Here is a 21,231-nt window from a genome sequence, read left to right as displayed (position 1 = left end):
TAAGAGCAGCTCAGCTAATGGGGATCTTTTTTGGGGCTTCTCCAATCCCAGAGCTCATCAGCCAGTCATAGCTGAAGGCTTTGATTTCTTCACCACCACAAAATATCTCTCTCTACCGATGATAGGCTTGGTGCATTAGCAACATAACACCACAAAAACCATCCTTATGACAATCCATGGCCTCTTCATACATCCGAGACTGGCAAACATTACAAACATCATTATGGTCATAAATATTGCATGTCTTAAATAATGCCTGCATGCAGACTGATGTCCATTAGACTCAAAAGGACTTAAGTAAGTGGACCAGAGGTATGATATACCTTTGGATTTTTTTTTCATGTCAGGAGCAACTTGAAAAGCTGCAAGTTCCTTCTGGTGTGAGAGAATTGGCCGTCTGCAAGAACATTGCCAAGGGGACACCCGGATTTTTGATATTTTATCATCCTTGTGAGAGGCTTCTCTCATGTCCCTGCGTGGGAAGCTGGAGCTGACAGAGGGAGCTCAAACCGCTCTATCCAGATTCGAGCCGCTGACCTCTTGGTTAGCAGTCCTGCAGGCACAAGGGTTTAACCCATTGCACCACTGGGGGCTCTATGTCTTTGGATAGCTTTGACAGACTACTTTGATACAACATCTAGAAAATCAGCAAGACTTTCACTAAATCTTACTCCATTTGGTAACCAATCCACAGAGTGGGAAGCTAATCTCATGTATTCTTCCATTGGTAGGTTTTTTTACTTTTTGCAGGAAAAATTGACTTACCAGGCAGAGGGTCTTGATGGGAAGGTTTTTCAGGCCCCTGATTGATGTGATCTTGTTATTTGCCAAGCTCAGGTACGTCAGATTGTGGCACTTCTCAAGTCCTTGGATCATTGTGATATTGTTGTCTGTACATCAGTATTAGACTTAAGGAATAAAACTGCACCAGAATAAAAAGTCAAAAGCTCAACACAGTTAGGCTGGATGTTAGCAGCATATCGGCAGAACATTATGTGAATTCCCTCTGGAAAATGCCAATGTTATCATTCTGGTAAGTCTGTATGTATCTTCAAGTGGGCACCTGTCATTATGTGGCTGAGCCTTGACTCTTGTGGAATAGGAAAGGGTAGTTCTGCTCCCACTAGCTTCGGACAGACAACTAACTATTGTCAATGGCTTTCATGACCGGAATCACTGGGTTGCTGTAATGTTGCAGGGGAAATGTCGGGAGAGAATGCTTCTAGAACATGGTCATTGTGCTGGCACGGCTGTGCCAAGAGATTTGATTCTTTTTCTTGCACTTTTAGTTTGTTTGAATTTATTTGGGCCTTGCATTTTGCAATTGGGTAGCTTTCCCCAGGTTGCAATCATAGGGCCAACAACCTATCAATCATCGTTAGAGCCTTTGGATCTGCCCCTTTCCCCAGGTTTGGAGGGAAAAGCGGACTTTTAGTTCAGTCTCACAGTTTGGAGCCTTACAGCAGGATGTGTGGACTTTTTCTCTGTCCCACCTGCAAAAAGCTTCACTTCTTACAGCTTCTGCTGGGGAAAAAGGAAAAGCTCTACAGTTTTGCTGAAGAGTAAAGTTACAGTTCCACAGCCTTTGCTAGAGGAATACAGCCAGCCTTTGCAGGGGCCAAATAAATAGTTCCTACAGCCTTCGTGGAGAAACTAAAGGACACCAACTTGGCAGATCTACAGCAACCATTGCCTGTTAAGGGACCACTCGGGCTGTCCATAATGCTGCTTGGAGCCGGGAGTTGGGGCCTCACGCCAGAAGTGTAAAGAAAGATTGCCCAAGGAGGGGTCGGAAGGTTCCCTAAAAAAGATAGGAACAGTTTATCGAGCAGTTGCCTGTCCCTTGTCGGCAGATTGAGAAAGCTACCAGTTTTTCAAGATTATATAGCATTTAATTCATTTGTTCGAAGATTTAAGCCTTAATAAAGAACTTTGTTGAACCTATTTTGAGCCTCTACAGAACTTTGTGTTGGGAAACCTATGGAACCCTTTAGCTGAGGCACCCCGGTGTCCGGTTGGGCATACAGAAAGCACGTCCTGTAAACAGACATTGTCATAGGCCCAGCGCACAACAGTACAGCCATATAGCCCAAAAAAACTGTCAACAATCCAGAACCTGTCTTGTTTGTAACTTGAGGACTGCCTGTATAATTTTGCCAGTTGTCTTTGCCTCTGCTTTGACTCATTCCATTCTTTTGGGGCCTATCTGTAGCAATTTTTTAAATTTTGCTAAGGTGATCCTACAATATACTCTGAGTCCCTTTCGGGGTGAGAAGGGCGGCACATAAATGTCGCAAATAAATAAATAAATAAATATTAAGTTCTGAATGCTCTCCAGTCACACACTCTCAGCCTCAACCAAAGGGCAAGGGCAACTCTCCTCTGAAGAAATCTTGCCAAGAAAACCCTGTGATAATACCTTAATTTTTGGGTTCTGTTGGGCCAACTGTAATTGAATATAGCAAACAGAAACAACTCGGAGCACCATTGCACAGCTCCCATTTGTTTTCATTATGTTTGTTTAAGGAGAATTTCCCAGTGCGTGTTAACAGTGTGCCCATCTTCAGCAAGAGGCAATTTGAAATTCCACATCCAATCCCAAAATACCTTTAGCTCTCAGTGGTGATGATTTCCTCCTCATCTGTTCCTTGCCAAACTCGGGGAGGAAAACAAGAAGGAGACAAAAACAATCCCGCTGTAACCTACAAATGAACTGACATGCTGTAAGCGGTTTGCAGAAGATCCGCTGCCGAATTGACAGGAACAAAACGCCTCCTCTTGTACTTCTGGAGACTGCAATGCAGATCGGGGAGGTCATTATGGCTTTCCTTGACAGTTGCAAATAGGCACCCAGCACACACACACCCCAGCACATTGGCATGCACACACCTGACAAGATTATAAATCCGTCTCCTCAAAGGTGTTGCTTCCAAATCAGAAAAGAGGGATACATTCTTTTCAGGCGTGGAGACCTGACAAAGCATTTGCTGCGGGCCATTAATACTCTCCAAATTGGTTTGTTAGCACTGCTGACTGAATTCTCACACTTTATTGATGATCTCGCTTCAAATTCCAAATCCCTGTGGGTTTCAACACACCGGTGTGCCTGCTTCAGCGCTGTCTTTCCTGTTCTCCGTACCATTTTGTTACAGTGAGAACAGCAGGAAGTATGTTTCTTTTCTGGGCAAATAGGTGGATTGTGAATCCAAATTGGATCATGGGTTCCAAAACCCCTCAGATCCTTGGCTAACACAAAAGCCACATTTTGAAGTGATCCAGGGCTGGTGTCATTTGGCTGTCCCAGTGGGCTCATGCCTACAAAACTGGAAATATAAGCAAGGGGCAGTTCAGCCCATTCTCTCCTGGGGTGAAAAGTAGCAGACGTTTTGACAGCGGGCTCGGTTGATTTATTTTTCCTGGTCTGACCTGTATAGAAAGAGCACAGTGTCTAGATCGAAGGAAGTAACAATACCACTCTATTCTGTGTTGGTCAAACCTCACCTTGAATACTGTGCACACTTCTGGGCACCACAACTCAAGAAGGATATTGACCATGTGGGAAATGTCCAGCGATGGCCAAAGGTCTGGAAACTTTGAGGAGTGGCTTAGAGAGATAGGTATCACTTGGAGGGGAGGGGAACCATGATAGCTATGTAGAAATATTTGAAAGGATGCCATATTGAGGAGGGAGCCATAGAGACACAATGCTGTTCTAGAGACACAATGGAGCAATGGGTTGAAGCTGCAGGAAGAGAGATTGGTCTCACTTATTCATCCTCCTCCAATCTCTGCTGTCTCCTCTAACCAGCAGGCATTCTCCCAGATTGCAAGTGAGAGTTTTCCCTGCTCTAAATGAAGATGTCAAAGGCTAAACTTTTGCATGTGAAGTATTTATTATTATTATTATTATTATTATTATTATTATTATTACATGCATTTCTACCCCGCCCTTCTCCCCCCCAAAGGGGGATTCAGGGCGGCCTAGCATAAGCATCATGTGATGCTGTCAACTATAAACAACAAGGGTTACAATTAAAACAGTAAAAATCATTAAAACACATTATACAGATACATTACCAAGTTCATTAAACAATAAAGTAAGATGCCAGTTAAACCAAGACCAAGTCGGGTAAACCCAATGTCGCATATGTCATAACTTTGCTTCCAATTGTTGCTATCCACTAGACGAACACCTGGTCCCACAGCCAAGTCTTCAATTGTCTTCTAAAGGACAGGAGGGAGGTGGCCATCCTGATGTCCTTAGGGAGGGAATTCCACAGATGGGGAAACACTGCCAAGAAGGCCCTGTCCCACGTCCCCACCAACCGTGTTTGTGAGAGTGGTGGGATCGAGAGCAGGGCCTCCTGTGACAATCTTAAGTTTTGTGATGGTTCGTAACAGGAGATAGCTGGGCCAGAACCGTTTAGGGCTTTAAAGGTTAAAACCAGCTCTTTGAATTGTGCTCGGAAGCTGATTGGCAGCCAATGGAGCTGGCGCAACAAAGGAGTAGTACGCTCCCTATACGCCGCTCCGGTGAGCAACCTGGCTGCCGACTGTTGGACTACTTGAAGCTTCCGAGAAATCTTCAAAGGCAGCTCCACGTAGAGAGTGCTGCAGTAGTCTATTCGGGATGTAACTAGAGCATGGACCACCGTGGCCAAGTCTAACCATATATGCTAACCCTGAGGCCCATCTATATTGACTATTTAATGAATTTAATTGAAGAACATGGTTTCACTGTGCAAATGCTTATATAAGACATCCTGGAACCAATTTGAAGCTTGGATGGTGATTACACAAACCACAGAGCTTTCTTTTGCACACTTTTGTGGGAGTTTGTTGTCTGGGTTGCTGTAAGTTTTTCGGGCTGTATGGCCATGTTCCAGAAGCATTATCTCCTGACATTTCGCTTGCATCTATGGCAGGCATTCTCAGAGGTTTTGAGGACCTCACAACCTCTGACGGTGCCTGCCACAGATCCAGGCAAAGCACCAGGAGATAATGCTTCTGGAACATGGCCATACAGCCCAAAAAATGTATAGTGATTCTGGCCACGAAAGCGTTTGACAATAGTTTGTTGTCTGTCCGAAGCTAGCAGGAGCAGAACTACCCTTTCTTATTCCACAAGAGTCAAGGCTCAGCCACATAATGACAAGAGCCCAAAACACAGCAGAAGAGACTAAAAAGCAAAAAAAAAAACAAAAAAAAAAAACAAAACCCCAAAATTAAATTACAACGTATGTGCAAAACCTCATATATATACGCAAACACACATATACACAAATATATACACACATATACATACACAAAAACACATATACACAGACTGGGCCACAGCAACACATGGCAGGGGACAGCTACTTAGTATATATACCCTTCCTCCTTTTCTTTTGCTCACTGGAGTATTTTGGATACTTTGAATAAATTAGACATGGAGATGGCAGGTTCACATGCAGAGGATGTGCAAACTATGCAATGGCTTTCACTAAAGGAAAGGGGAGATAATGTGACACCCTGTTTGGTTTTCATAGAGCTTCATGGCCAATCGGATTAATGTCTGATCTCAACCATTTCTAAGTCTGCTCCTCTTCTATCTCAGAGACTCTCTCTCTTCATCAAGAGGCCTATCACTCAACTGGCACTTTTTGATTTGGGAGCAGGAAGGGAAAATGGAGTGTTTTCTTAGCCCGGCAGCTTCAAATCCCTGTTGTTCTAGGCAGGACGTCACCGTTCATTTTGCCATATTGCTGGCGACAATACAAATGAGCCAAGTCGAGATAGTGAAGTGCTTGCATTCAAAGCAATTCTTTTTTCAAAGGGGAAAAAAGCTCTCTCTCTCTCTATTCAGATGAGCAATTATCAGCCTTGGCCCCCATTTCATTCCTGTCACATTATTTCTGCTTCTGCAAGGGGAAATTATAATTGCAAAGGGAGTGAGCCGCTAGGCCACAAACTGACAAGAACCATGTCAGCCAAATGCCTTGTGAAACACGCAAATAATGTAACCTGAACACCTGGGACTGAGCTCTCTATTGCCCAGCTAAAAACCAGCTGAAATCAAATCTGTCAGGCATGACATTAGGTTCCAATGCATGCTACGTTGGCAGGATATAGGTGACATGGGGGACGAGCACAAGGCAGGGAGGGTACGGGTCCTGGGGTGGGAAAGGAACCGTAGCAAGTGGCTGGAGGCCTTCAAGCAGAATTGAGTTGACTCTGAAGATCCAAAACCAGGGGCTTGGGAGGAAGCCTATGGGCTGCAGTTTAATTGTTTTTGCATTAAGGCAGTGCTGTAGAACCTGTGGCCTTCCAGGTGTTTTGAGCGTCAGCTCTCCAAATTCCTGGTCATTGGACAAGTTGGCTAGGGCTTGGGTTGGAAGGAGGGTCACAAGTTTGACATCTCTGCTTTAAAGGAAGATTTTGGTCAATACCTTTAGTCATGGTATCTAAATGGGACCTCATGGGCCACTGAACAACAGCTATTGCAGAAAAGAGGACAAATAAGATGGAAGTGTTTCATCCTTCATGTCCTATTTGTCAAAGCTATGACCTGAGGCTTTAAAGCCATAACTTGGATGCAAAACTAGGAGTAAGCTTATGGGCTATAGCAGTGGTTCTCAACCTGGGGTCCCCAGATGTTTTTGGCCTACAACTCCCAGAAATCCCAGCCAGTTGAAGGCCAAAAACATCTGGGGACCCCAGATTGAGAACCACTGGGCTATAGCTTAATCACCTTTGCTTTAGTGGTTGCTCCCATCCTTTGGTCCTCCAGGTGTTTTGGATTTCAACACCCACAATTCTTAATAGCTGGTAGGATGGCTGGGATTTCTAGGAGTTGGAAGTTCAAAACACCTGGAGGGCCAAAGGTTGGGAACCGCTGTGAAGATTTTGGTGAAGTCCTTGAGGGCAACTCATTTCACAGGCACCAGCCATGGTCGTTAAATGGAATCTGACAGACCGTTGAGCAACAGCTATTGGGGGAAAATGGATAGATGAGATGGAACGGTTTGTCCTTTATGGGTTTTTTTGTCAGAGAGAGCAGGTTTGTGTCTTTGGGGAGAAATGGGGGTGAGGGAAGGGACCCTCCCAACTTGTTCTCCAGTAGTCTTCTGTGTTGATTGGTGGGCATGAGTGGATGGCTTTGGGCTGGCTGAGGAAGGCAAGAGTGATGGCCCAGAAGGGATTTTATTTTCCATGTCAGGAGTGACTTGGGAAACTGCAAGTCATTTCTCATGTGAGAGAATTGGCCACCTGCAAGGATGTTGCCCAGGGGACACCCAGATATTTTACCATCCTGCGGGAGGCTTCTCTCATGTCCCCACATGAAAAGTGGGAGCTGACAGACCTCACCTCGCTCCCCAGATTCGAACCACCAATCTTTTGATCAGCAGTCCTGCCAACACAAGGATTTAACACATTGCATCATCAAGGGCTCCACATAAGAGATTTAAGGAAAGCGCTATTCTCCCACTAGAATCATAGAATCATAGAATCAAAGAGTTGGAAGAGACCTCATGGGCCATCCAGTCCAACCCCCTGCCAAGAAGCAGGAATATTGCATTCAAATCACCCCTGACAAATGGCCATCCAGCCTCTGCTTAAAAGCTTCCAAAGAAGGAGCCTCCACCACACTCCGGGGCAGAGAGTTCCACTGCTGAATGGCTCTCACAGTCAGGAAGTTCTTTCTCATGTTCAGATGGAATCTCCTCTCTTGTAGTTTGAAGCCATTGTTCCGCCATTCTTCTCCTAAAGGGCCTGGTCAAGGGGATGCTGGGAGCTGTAGTCCATAAGAGTGTGTGGATATGCTATTGTGTGGGTTTTGTTTTTTGCTGGGGGAGTCATTTTTGCGCAAGTGTTGTAGCATCTTTTTGCTTTTTTGGCTTGTTAAGTCCTTTCCGCTGTGTTTTTCAGTGTTTTTATGAGTGATGGTCACTTGTTGGTCTGTTAGGTGTATTGTGTCCAAATTTGGTGTCAATTCGTCCATTAGTTTTTGAGTTATGTTAATCCCACAAACGAACATTACATTTTTATTTATATAGATGTCAAAAGCAACTGACAAATAATACTACCAAGAAAGACCAAAATGTACACAACATAGACAGGCTCCGGGACCCCTTTTAGATTGCACAGTAATTTCTGTAGGTTTCCCCCCTATCACAAGCCTTGCTACTTCTTATGAACCTTCCATAAAATCTTGATAAAACAGGAAAGAGGATGTGGGATTAGATACCTGCTCCAAGAAAACCCTGTTTCAATTCTTGAAGAAGCAGTTACTTTGGTTTCCTATTTTATTTTTACTTTAAACAGTTTAAGATTCGGTCATGGCCCAATGGCATTGAGCAGAAAGGTGGAAATGCTCCATGAGGATGATCATCCATGTCAGAAGCCAGGGCAAGGCGGGCTCACTCTTCATGAACCAGAGCATGGTGTACAAGCAAACTAAAGTACCCTTTTGGCATTTGAAGCGTGACACTGGGCTGGAAAATCCCATTACACTAGGCGGCCTCAGAGAAAATAGCTTTTCCATAGCTCTTAAGACTCAGAGAAAGAGGTAAACCTAGCCCCGAGATTACAAAAATTTGTGAGGATTAAGGGGCTTTCAGGAAAGCAAGCCAATGCACACATTTTAAATGTGGATAGCTAAAGTGTTCCCAATTGAAAAAAAATGTATTATATATTTTAGCCAGAGTCAAGGAGAATGCATAAATGGGGTGAAATAAATGAACAAATGTGCACTTTAGGGAAATTGTAATAGGAAAAATGCGCATGAATTTCCACACAGGAAGAAAAAGCAAAGCCACACAACTCTATACAAAGAGTAGAAGAAAAGTCAAGTGGAATCCAGAGGAACATGATGTAATTGAGAGGCTGTCACAAGCCTAGCCTGATATGGCTCAGCAAGACGAGGAGCCCCTGCACTCACCAATCACCATGGCAGGTGCCTGGCAGGCCATGGAAATGCAGTCATCAACACCACCACAGGATTGCCTTCTCCAGCTGCAACTCTGTGCTTCCTGAGATAGGTCCAATGGGATGCAGATCCTTCATTCTTTCCCACTGAGAATGATGCCTCCAGATGGAAGGGGTGAAACTGAGATTGAGAAGTTCGTTGCCATAGGGCAGTGGTTCTCAAACTTCCTAATATTTATTTGTCGTGTCAGAGCAACCAGTCCATTATATATTACATTTCTAACAGAACAAAGCAAACAGACAGAAAAATACACAACTTGTGAGTTTGGTAGTTGGTTAAATGTCCTTTGACCAGTATCTGGCCACTTGGAGTGCTTCCGGTGTTGCTGCAAGAAGGTCCTCCCTTGTGCATGTGGCAGGGCTCAGGTTGCATTGCAGCAGGTGGTCAGTGGTTTGCTCTTCTCCACACTCGCATGCCGAGGATTCCACTTTGTAGCCCCATTTCTGAAGGTTGGCTCTGCATCTCATGGTGCCAGAGCGCAGGCTGTTCAGCGCCTTCCAAGTCGCCCAGTTTTCTGTGTGCCCAGGGGGGAGTCTCTCATTTGGTATCAGCCATTGGTTGAGGTGCTGGGTTTGAGCCTGCCACTTTTGGACTCTCGCTTGCTGAGGTGTTCCAGCGAGTGTCTCTGTAGATCTTAGAAAACGATGTCTAGATTTAAGTCGTTGGCATGCTGGCTGATACCCAAACAGGGGATGAGCTGGAGGTGTCTCTGCCTTGGTCTTTTCACTATTGGCTGCTACCTCCCGGCAGATGTCAGGTGGTGCAATTCCGGCTAGACAGTGTAATTTCTCCAGTGGTGTAGGGCACAGACACCCTTTGATAATGCGGCATGTCTCATTAAGAGCCACATCCACTGTTTTAGTATGGTTAGATGTGTTCCACACTGGGCATGCATACTCAGCAGCAGAGTAGCACAGCGCAAGGACAGATGTCCAATGGGATGCAGATCCTTCATTCTTTCCCACTGAGAATGATGCCTCCGGATGGAAGGGGTGAAACTGAGATTGAGAAGTTTGTTGCCATAGGGCAGTGGTTCTCAAACTTCCTAATGTCACAACCCTTTAATACAGTACCTTTGCTAGGGTTTTTGGGAGTTGCAGCTTAACAACATCTGGATTGCCCTACACAGGAGTATAGTCCAACATGAGGACTTGACATGTCAGACCTCAGATGTGCTACGTACATGGCGGAATTGTCCAGTTATGCAAAGTTTTTGGTGCAAATATTGATGATTATCAGGGAGACAAAAGGAACCGAAGTCTCATTAGAATCTTATTAATCTATTTGGAAGAAATTGAATCAGACTCAGGTAATGAACAAACTTATTATCTATTGAGGGGAGAGAATATGTTTAGCTCAACAGATGGGAAAAGTCTCGGAGATTATTAATTGTAAAATTGAATGTTAGGCCCCATTTAACTGTATAAAATTAAAGTGTTGGATAAGAGGGCAGGGGAAATATGCACAGGTTTTTTTTTACTTTTAGTATTACAGAAAATATTCTTCTTTAGGAACAATGAATATAAAATAATTGGAAGTATAATAAAATGGTGTAAGTTGAGCATCCCTTACCTGGAATTCCCAAATCGGAAATACTGCAAAAACCGAAACTTTTGGCTCTCTGATGGCTCATTATTCACAAACTTTATTTCACGCACAACATTATTTAAAAATATTGTGCATAAAATTACCTTCAGGCTATGGCTATAAGGTGCATATGAAACATAAATGAATGTCACGTTTGAATTTGGTTCTGATCTCCAATATGTTTCATTATGTAGGCAGGTAAAGGTTTTCCCATTACATTTAGTCCAGTCATGTCCAACTCTGGGGGTTGGTGCTCATCTCCATTTCTAAGCCGAAGAGCTGGCAATGTCCATAGACACCTCCAAGGTCACGTGGCTGGCATGACTGAATGGAGCGCCATTACCTTCCCACTGGAGCAGTACCTATTAATCTACTCACATTTGTTTTCAAACTGCTAGATTGGCAGAAGCTGGGACTAACAGCGGGAGTGCCGTTACCTTCCTACTGGAGCGGTACCTATTGATCTACCCACATTTGCATGTTTTCAAACTGCTAGATTGGCAGAAGCTGGGGCTAACAGCGGGAACTCACTGTAGCACTGGGAGCTCCTTTGGAACTACAGTTAGAATCATGGAATCATAGAATCAAAGAGTTGGAAGAGACCTCATGGGCCATCCAGTCCAACCCCCTGCCAAGAAGCAGGAATATTGAATTTGAATCACCCCTGACAGATGGTTATCCAACCTCTGTTTAAAAGTCTCCAAAGAAGGAGTCTCAACCACACTCTGGGGCAGAGAGTTCCACTGCTGAACAGCTCTCACAGTCAGGAAGTTCTTTCTCATGTTCAGATGGAATCTCCTTTCTTGTAGTTTGAAGCCATTGTTCCGCGTCCTAGTCTTCAGGGAAGCAGAAAACAAACTTGCTCCCTCCTCCCTCTGACTTCCTCTCACATATTTATACATGGCTATCATGTCTCCTCTCAGCCTTCTCTTCTGAAGGCTAAACATGCCCAGCTCTTTAAGCTGCTCCTCATAGGGCTTGTTCTCCAGACCCTTGATAATTTGAGTCGCCCTCCTCTGGAGAGATTCCAGCTTGTCAACATTTTCCATCAATTGTGGTGCCCAGAACTGGACACAGTATTCCAGGTATGGTCTGACCAAGGCCGAATAGAGGGGTAGCATTACTTCCTTAGATCTAGACACCACAAGTTGGAAGATAATAAGAGATAAACCAGAAATAGATGTCCACTGTGGTTAAATAGTTTGAGCTTTGGTTACAACAAGAGTTCAAATCCCCTTGGCCAAGGAAACCCACTGGGTAAGTCACACACTCTCAGCTTCAGAGGAGAGCAATGGTTCTCCCTATCTGAACAAACCTTGTCAAGAAAACCCCATGATAAGTTTGCCATGGGGTTTTCTTAGGGCCAGCATAAGTCGGAAACAATAACAAATACACAGCCTCAAGGAAGTATTGAATGTATTTCAGAATCTATGAATAAAGCCTCCCTGGCATTTAAAAGGGTCATGGGCTGAACTACTAGCGACCTATACAGATTTACTTATACCTACAACTCCACCTTTCCAAAGAAAAAGGATACTATCCAGTATGAGCTTTGTAAGAGCCTGATAGGCACAAAGATCTTGCATTTCTGGGATGCGGTTGTATGCGAAATTCACCACCTGGAGAGGAAGGAAAGGAAGAGCACATGCAGCTGACAGAGACTATTTGGATGCAGTTCATGTATGGACATAATTCATGTGCAGATCTATAAAACTCACCACTTTAGAATCTGAGCAATGGAAGAGACTAAAAGGGCCATGCAGTTCAAACCCATGCTATAAGCAAAGCACTTCTGACAGAAGGCCATCCAGCCGCTGTTTAAACATTTTGCAAACAGGGACAAGACTCCTCTTCCATTTGCAAATGTTAGTGTTGTGCCCAGGATAATATGAACACTAAAGTACTAAGGAATATGACCAAGGGGGGGCTGTTTCATTCACTTCCATGCTGCGGTATGTTCCCAAAGTCTGCAAAACATGTCAAGGCGGAAGGAGTAATGACAAATATTCTTAGATTTCTCTGGCCCCCAAATCATTCTCTTAATACTGCTGGTAGCTAGATATCAATCTCATTTCTTCCAGATATTTCTGTGGTCTTAACCCTCTATGTCAGGCATGGGTAAACTTCGGCTCTCCAGGTGTTTTGGACTTCAACTCCCAGAAATCCCAGCCAACTTATCAGCTGTTAGGAATTGTGGGAGTTGAAGTTGAGGGATGAAGTTTGACTATGCCTGCTCTTTCTCATTATTCTCTGCTTTCTCTATGCCACAGATGGGAAAAATTCATTTCTCCAAGTGTTGCTAGACTACAACTCTTATCAACTTTATTATCTATTTTATTTATTTACAGTATTTGCATCCTGCCCTTCTCACCCTGAAGGAGACTCAGCGTGGATCACAATGCACACATACACAGCAAACATTCAATGCCATTTTCTAGACATACATACAGACAGATAGAGGTATTTTTGGCATTTCCATTTATGCGACTAGAAGTTATACTCCTAATTTCTCTACTCACAGCTCAGCTGTTTTTGAACTGCTTAGGTGGACAGTAAGCTAGGCTTAACAGTCGGGTGCTCAATCCAACTCAGGCTTTGAACTGTTACCTTCCAGTCAGCAGTGATCTATTGCACCTGATGATTAGCTGGTGATTAATCAGCTGTGTTACAGCCCGGCCTCTTTAGGAGCTGCACTTAGATCCTCAAGCATTTCACTTATAAAAATTCATAAGAATTGGGACACCGATTTATTTTTTTGTGTCAGGAGCAACTTGAGAAACTGCAAATCGCTTCTGGTGTGAGAGAATTGGTCAACTGCAAGGACGTTCCTCAGGGGATGCCCAGATGTTTGATGTTTACCCATCCTGTGGGAAGCTTCTCTCATGCCCCTGCATGAGAAGCTGGAGCTGACAGAGGGAGCTCAACCCACTCTCCCCACATTCGAACAACTGCCCTGTCAGTCAGCAGTCCTGTTGGCACAAGGGTTTAACCTATTGCGGACACCAGTGTCATAGCCACACTAAATGGTGTTCAAGATGGCTGATGCTATCAAAGAAGAACACAAAAGAAGAAGCTGTTTTCTTTGTGTGTCATTGTTATTCTACTTTATTAAAAGCATTGAATGTTAGCCTATCTGTGAATGTTGTAATCTGCTCTCAGTCACCTCAGGGAGCTAGAGTGGAATATAAAGTGTATTATTATTATTTGGAACACAACAAGATGAATTGTTGAAGGCTTTCATGTCCGGAATCACTGGGTTGTTGTAGGTTTTTTCGGGCTATATGGCCATGTTCTAGAGGCATTCTCTCCTGACGTTTCGTCTGCATCTATGGCAAGCATCCTCAGAGGTAGTGAGGTCTGTTGGAACTAGGAAAATTGGGTTTATATATCTGTGGAATGACCAGGGTGAGACAAAGGACTCTTGTCTGCTGGAGCTAGGTGTGAATATTTCAGCTGACCACCTTCATTAGCATATAATGGCTTGACATTCCGCGTCCTAGTCTCCTAGAGCAAATTTTTGTTGAGAGGTGATTAGATGTCCTTGTTTGTTTCCTCTCTGCTGTTGTGCTGTTGTAATTTTAGAGTTTTTTAATACTGGTAGCCAGATTTTGTTCATTTTCATGGTTTCTTCCTTTCTGTTGAAATTGTCCACATGCTTGTGGATTTCAATGGCTTCTCTGTGTAGTTTGACATGGTGGTTGTGAGAGCGGTCCAGCATTTCTGTGTTCTCAAATAATATGCTGTGTCCAGATTGGTTCATCAGGTGCTCTGCTATGGCTGATTTCTCTGGTTGAAGTAGTCTGCAGTGTCTTTCATGTTCCTTGATTCGTGTTGAAACATTCACACCTAGCTCCAGCAGACAAGAGTTGTATTGGATCACACGTTGAACACTTCCCAAGTGTTTAGGACTGTGTGATGTATCGTCTAATAATGCGTGCAGATCCCAGCCTTTTGCAGCTGGAAGATGGTAATTTTGTCAGCGCCGATTGTGTTTCAGTGCCAGCCAAGGTCTTTAGGCACTGCACCAGGTGTGCCGACCACCACTGGGACCACCTTTACTGACTTGTGCCAAGAGTCTTTGCATTATTATTCTTGTTGTTGTTATTGTGATTATTATTATTTTGCTTGATCCTTCTGGGAAGGGCAAGATTCCACCCCATCCCTTCTGCACTTCGAATTCTGTTTGCAATAACTCAAGTAAGCTGAGGACAAAAGGCGAATGTGGGAAGAAGATGGAGAGAAATATGGACATTTTAAAAGCAGCTAAAAAGTGGGAGGAGAGAGGATTAATCATGGCTGCCCCTTGCAAATTCAGATTGTTGGGCATTCCTCAGTAATTCCCTAACCTTTCCAATGCACTCCACATGGATACTTTACTCCACCCTTGCCACCTTTCTATTCAGCTTAATGCTGCCTTCTCTTCATCCGCATTGCTTCCCACACAGCTCTGTATCACCGGAATGCCCTTCAGCTGGCATCTAATTCCCTTCCTCTATTTTGTGCATTCATGCATTTGATCAACTGACCCTTCTCCCATTTTATTTTCCTTGCCATTCCTCCCTAATGTGCCTTTACTTTTGGATTGTACCCTACAGACACAGGGCTGTGTTATTACATTTTTGAATGGCAGACATTTGAGGCATCTCAAGAATAATTTCCTCCCAGAGAGCTGGGAAATTATAAGGTCCAATACCCTTTCTCCTAAAATCCTTTTCACCTTCTTGAAAGTAAAATTAACACATATCTAACCATTTTGAAGTGACATTAAGATGGAAACTTTGAGCATTGTGTTTCTAGTGAACCGACAAGTTCTGTTCTGGTGCAAAAACACCAACCTGAAAAGTAGTCTCACAAATCTACATTTCAAAGAGCTCAGCCCCTGCTCATCTTCTCTTTATGGATATTTTAGGCAGGAGAAAGCCCTTTAGCAGTATCACCTGTGCACACCTGAGGATCACCTGGGAAGGAATCCCACTGGAGCACTGCAGCGCACCCAAATACCTGGGAGTCACTCTGGACTGTGCTCTGACCTACAAGAAGCACTGCCTGAACATCAAGCAAAAGGTGGGTGCTAGAAACAATATCATACGAAAGCTGACTGGCACAACCTGGGGATCGCAACCAGACACAGTGAAGACATCTGCCCTTCCGCTATGCTACTCTGCTGCTGAATATGCATGCCCAGTGTGGAATACATCTCACCATGTTAAAACAGTGGATGTGGCTCTGAATGAGACATGCCGCATTATCACGGGGTGTCTGCGCCCTACATCACTGGAGAAATTACACTGTCTAGCCGGTATTGCATCACCTGACATGCGCCGGGAAGTAGCAGCCAATAGTGAAAGGACCAAGGGAGTGACATCTCCAGCCCATCCCTTCTTTGGGTATCAGCCAGCACGTCAACGACTTAAATCAAGAAATAGTTTTCTAAGATCTACAGAGACACTCACTGGAACACCCCAGCAAGCGAGAGTCCAAAGGTGGCAGGCTCAAACCCAGAACCTCAATCAATGGCTGATACCAAATGAGAGACTCCCTCCTGGGCACACAGAAAACTGGGCGACTTGGAAGGTGCTGAACAGACTGCGCTCTGGCACCACGACATGCAGGGCCAAACTTAAGAAATGGGGCCACAAAATGGAATCCATGACATGCGAGTGTGGAGAAGAGCAAAGTACAGACCACCTGCTGCAATGCACCCTGAGCCCTGCCACATGCACCATGGAGGACCTCCTTGCGGCAACACCAGAAGCACTCCAAGTGGCCAGATACTGGTCAGAGGACATTTAATCAACTACCAAGCTTGCAAATTCTGTGTTTTGTCTGTTTGTTTGTTTGTTTTTGTTAAAAATGTAATACAAATGTCTGGTTGCTGATGACACGATAAATAAATAAATACCTGTGCATCAAGTAGATGCTCACAAACAGTGGCTCACTCAACTACAGGACTTCCTTTCCAAGATGTTAACAAAGTACAGCTGTGATCACTGATCACAATTACAAATAAAGTCTATCTATCTATCCATTACGTCAAAGTGAAGAATTTCATTTCAGTGACTTCATTGAGGGCAACACTGTCATGGTGTGGGGCTGTAAAGAACCTCCGCCAATGGTAATAAAGCTGCCACCCAATTGTAGAGAGACGCTACCAACTAGTGAGGAAGCGCCTAGGTTTAGGAGAGAGGAGCCACTGATTTGTAAAAGGCTCTGGTATTAAAGGCTCTGTTTGTGTTGTGAGGTAATTTTGGTAGAGTGGGTGCGCAGAACGTAAAATTAATGGAGATGAGGCAGTTTTAAAAACCAAAGAGAACAAGTTTATTTTTAAACAAAGCGTATGGTTGCAGTATGAAGATGTTAAGCTTGGCAAATACTTGATGGTTACATGTAACTTGGTTGCGATACAATTCAGACTTTCGATGTTACAACTTATGAACTCTTGCTGTGGTGAAGCGCTTTATTAACCAGTGTTCCCTGCAATGAATAGTCTCTCTGTTTGATCTATACTTGATCAAATCACAGATCTCCAGTCTTCCCCCGACTAGCGATCCTAACAAGCCTCTATTAGTTCTTTCTAACTAAAGCAACTAACAAGGTTTTCCCCTTCAGCTTCCTAGCTGAAGAAATCTCTACTATTCACGAACACTAAAACCTGACTCTTCACTTCTTCACTCCTCAGAGTCTAAAAACTGACTCTGCTGCTCTCTCAGAGTCTCCCCTCGGACTCTGCTGCTCTCTCAGAGTCTCCCCCCTGACTGACTCTAACTGTCACTTTTTTTTAAAACCTTTTCTCTCTAAGCTCCTCCCACCTCCTCTTCTGCCTCGTTTCCATGGTAACACATTTCTCACAGCTAGGCCGCTCCAGCCTTAGGGCAACCAATGCAAACATAAATACAGTTATAAGCATATTATTATAAACACTTCTGTACAGGGGCCAACAGCAAAAGAATGAGATCGGAATCAGCACATTTTAGAAGAAAGTTCTTATGGCAATTAGGAAAGGTATGGAACAATATAAAAGCTAAATGTTACCCCTTGACATTAAGTCTAGTCGTGTGCAACTCTCAGGGGTGATGCTCATCTCCATTTCCAAGCCGAAGAGCCGGCGTTGACCATAGATGCCTCCAAGATCATGTGGCCAGCATGACTGCATGGACCCCCGTTACCTTCCCACCAAAGCGGTACTTATTGATCTACTCCAGTGGTTCTCAACCTGGGATCCCCAGATGTTTTGGCCTACAACTCCCAGAAATCCCAGCCAGTTTACCAGCTGTTAGGATTTCTGGGAGTTGAAGGCCAAAAACATCCGGGGACCCCAGGTTGAGAACCACTGATCTACTCACATTTGCATGTTTTCAAACTGCTAGGTTGGCAGAATTGAGGCTAATAGCAGGAGCTCACCCTGCTCCCCGGATTTAAACCACTGACCTTGGTCAGCAAGTTGCACTGGGACTGTGACGCAGCTGGCTGGGAGTCAGCTGCATTAAGATCACTACAGACCAAAAGGTCATGAGTTTGAAGCCAGCCCGGCCTGGGTCGGAGTTAGCTTCTGACCAATTTGTGTAGCTCGCTGTCAACCTTTGCAGCTCGAAAGACAGTTGCATCTATCAAGTAGGAAATTTAGGTACGACTTATGTGGGTACGCTAATTTAACTAATTTACGCCGCCATAAAAAATCTCCAGCAAGCATGCAAAGAATGAGGAATTACTTCAGTGTCACAAATGGACAGTGAAGTGACAGCTCCCCTGGTGGCTAGAATACCTTCATGAAAAGCTGGAATGTTAAATAGCCTCTGAGTGTCTGTCTATATATGTTGTGTGTCTATGGCATTGAATGTTTGCCATGTATATGTACACTGTAATCCGCCCTGAGTCCCCTGCAGGGTGACAAGGGCGGAATAGAAATACTGTAAATAAATAAATAAGTTCAGCAGCTCAGCGGTTCAACCTGCTGCTCTATGGTTTAATATAACTGTGGTATAATAGAGAAAAGAGAACAGCCCTCTAGGCAAATTTAGAAAGTGAGATTGGGACCCAAGAAAAGGCTGTATTTGGCCCACCCTTGAAATATATTGTTGAAGGCTTTCATGGCTGGAATCACTGGGTTGTTGTGAGTTTTCCGGGCTGTATGGCCATGTTCCAGAAGCATTCTCTCCTGACGTTTTGCCTGCATCTATGGCAGGCATCCTATGAGGATGCCTGCCATAGATGCAGGCAAAACGTCAGGAGAGAATGCTTCTGGAACATGGCCATACAGCCCAGAAAACTCACAACAACCCTCCCTTAAAATAATTTGTGGTTGACCTATGTTGAGAATTTTAAGTTTGTTTAAAGCTTTTATTTGTATTTTGGAAAACAACGATTAAGCAATGATAGGATAAGGAAAAACCTTATATAAGGTTGCAAAAAAAAGGAACAGCAATAACCCAAAGGAGTTTAAACAATTAGGCTCTACTTCCTCTATTAGCATACAAAACAGACAAGAACACCAAAAATTTGGGGCTGCGCAACCTTTGTAACTACATTTTAATTTTAAAATAAAGTCAAATCCTACAATTTTTTTCCATGAACCAACATTTTGGGTTATCAGGCACATAAAAGTAATTTGGATTCAAAGACAATGCAGAAAGCTGTATTTTGTGTCTTACTTGTAAATTCTTAGGTGGCTTGAAATTGAAGTACGTGGTAAGTTTGTTATGGGAAGCATCCAGTTCCAGCAAATAAGGCATGTGACTGACACATGAAAGCTCTGGAAACAAGAAATAATAATAATAATAATAATAATAATCTTTATTAGTTTTTTTGCCCTATCACCCCGGGGGGTCTCAGGGTGGATTCCAACATACAATGGCAAACATTCAATGCCTGTATAAAATAACAAATACTGACATAAAATCCAAGGAAAACCCACATATGAAAACAATACAAAACCTAACATCAAGTTAAAGCTAAGAGCAATGAATTAAACTTAACATCAACAGTCAGACAAAAATTATAAAATGACATAAAATCTGAACAAACATCGATATTAATTTACAGAAGCCAACTGGAGTTTACAAAGTTGTGTGGGTTAGTTGTGTGGCCTATGGTGGTAAATTGAGTTGACATAGACTAGCAGAGCCCAGATATAAAATAGTTCTCAACCAGGGCCCTGTAGTGGTCAATCATTGACTAGCCCTCCTCCTCTCTGTATACTAGTGAGCAAAAGTGGATCTTCAGTTGTTTTTTGAAGGAGAGGAGGGAAGGGGCCAGCTTTATTTTCCAGAGGTGAGAGGCCACCACGGAGAAGGCCCCCTCTCTCGTTCCCACCAGCCATACTTTGGATGGGAGGTGGGACCGAGAGCAGGGCCTCCTCCAATGAATGCAGTACCTGGGCTGGTTTGTAAGAAGAGATGCGTTTGGTCAAGTAGCCTGGACTCGAGCTGCTTAGAGCTTTAAAGGTATAAATATGTGAGAGGAAGCCACAGGGAGGAGGGAGCAAGCTTGTTTTCTGCTTCCCTGGAGACTAGGATGCAGAACAATGGCTTCAAACTACAAGAGAGGAGATTCCATCTGAACATGAGGAAGAACTTCCTGACTGTGAGAGCTGTTCAGCAGTGGAACTCTCTGCCCTGGAGCGTGGTGGAGGCTCCTTGTTTGGAAGCTTTTGAACAGAGGCTGGATGGCCATCTGTCAGGGGTGCTTTGAATGCAATATCCCTGATTCTTGGCAAGGATTGGACTGGATGGCCCATGAGGTCTCTTCCAACTCTGATTCTATGATTCTAATGACCAGCACTTTGTATTTAGCCCGGAAGCAGACTGGCAGCCAGTGGAGCTGCCCTAACATGGAAGTTGATCTCTCCCTGTAGAAATCTCCTTTTAGTAGTCTAGCCATCGATCTCTGAACCAGTTGAGCCTTCTGAACTATCTTCAAAGGCAGCCCCACATAGAGAGCGTTGCAGTAGTCCAATCGGGATGTGACTAAGGTGTGGACCACCATGGCCAGATCTGGCATCTAAAGGTATTGGTGCAGCTGTCGCACAAGTTTTAATTGTGCAAAGGCACTCCTGGCCACTGCCGACACCTGGGGTTCCAGGGTCAGCGATGAGTCCAGGATCACCCCCAGATTGCAGACCTGTGTGTTCAGGAGGAGTGCGATCCCATCCAACACAGGCTGTAATCCCAGAAGTTGCATGCCATGAGATCAGCACTAATTTCAATTTTGATATTAGACTGCAGACTCAGTGCCTTAAAAAATAGCTAGGCTGTAACCACCCTGCTTTATGCCTGCAAGACGTGGACTGTCTATAGATGCCACATGCAACTCCCGGAACAATTCCATCAGTGCTGTCTCTGGAAAATCCTGCAAATCTCTTGGAAAGACAAGCAATTTTGATATTAGACTGCAGACTCAGTGCCTTAAAAAATAGCTAGGCTGCAACCACCCTGCTTTACGCCTGCAAGACGTGGACTGTCTACAGATGCCACATGCAACTCCTGGAACAATTCCATCAGTGCTGTCTCCGGAAAATCCTACAAATCTCTTGGAAAGACAAGCAGACAAATGTCAGCATGCTGGAAGAAGCAAAGACCACCAGCATTGAAGCAATGGTCCTCCTCCATCAATTCAGCTGGATCAGCCACGTTGTCGGGATGCCCAACCACCGTCTCCCAAAGCAGTTGCTCTACTCC

At 44.1% G+C, this 21,231-nt stretch overlaps 1 protein-coding gene across 1 annotated transcript in view; it reads right to left on the bottom strand.

Moving 5' to 3' along the window:
• The window catches only part of LRGUK (leucine rich repeats and guanylate kinase domain containing), a 109,111-nt gene that overhangs the window by 75,856 nt on the left and 12,024 nt on the right, over window positions 1-21,231 (bottom strand). The window contains exons 4-6 of the mRNA XM_060776409.2: window positions 19,207-19,307; window positions 12,096-12,177; window positions 766-890 (exon numbers count right to left, since the gene is read on the bottom strand). Coding sequence (XP_060632392.2) covers window positions 766-890; window positions 12,096-12,177; window positions 19,207-19,307 — 308 coding nt within the window. The remainder of the gene's footprint in view (window positions 1-765; window positions 891-12,095; window positions 12,178-19,206; window positions 19,308-21,231) is intronic.

Source organism: Anolis sagrei, chromosome 5 (assembly GCF_037176765.1).
Source record: "Anolis sagrei isolate rAnoSag1 chromosome 5, rAnoSag1.mat, whole genome shotgun sequence".
Lineage (NCBI taxonomy): Eukaryota > Metazoa > Chordata > Lepidosauria > Squamata > Dactyloidae > Anolis > Anolis sagrei.
This window is presented reverse-complemented; position numbering and strand designations above follow the sequence as displayed.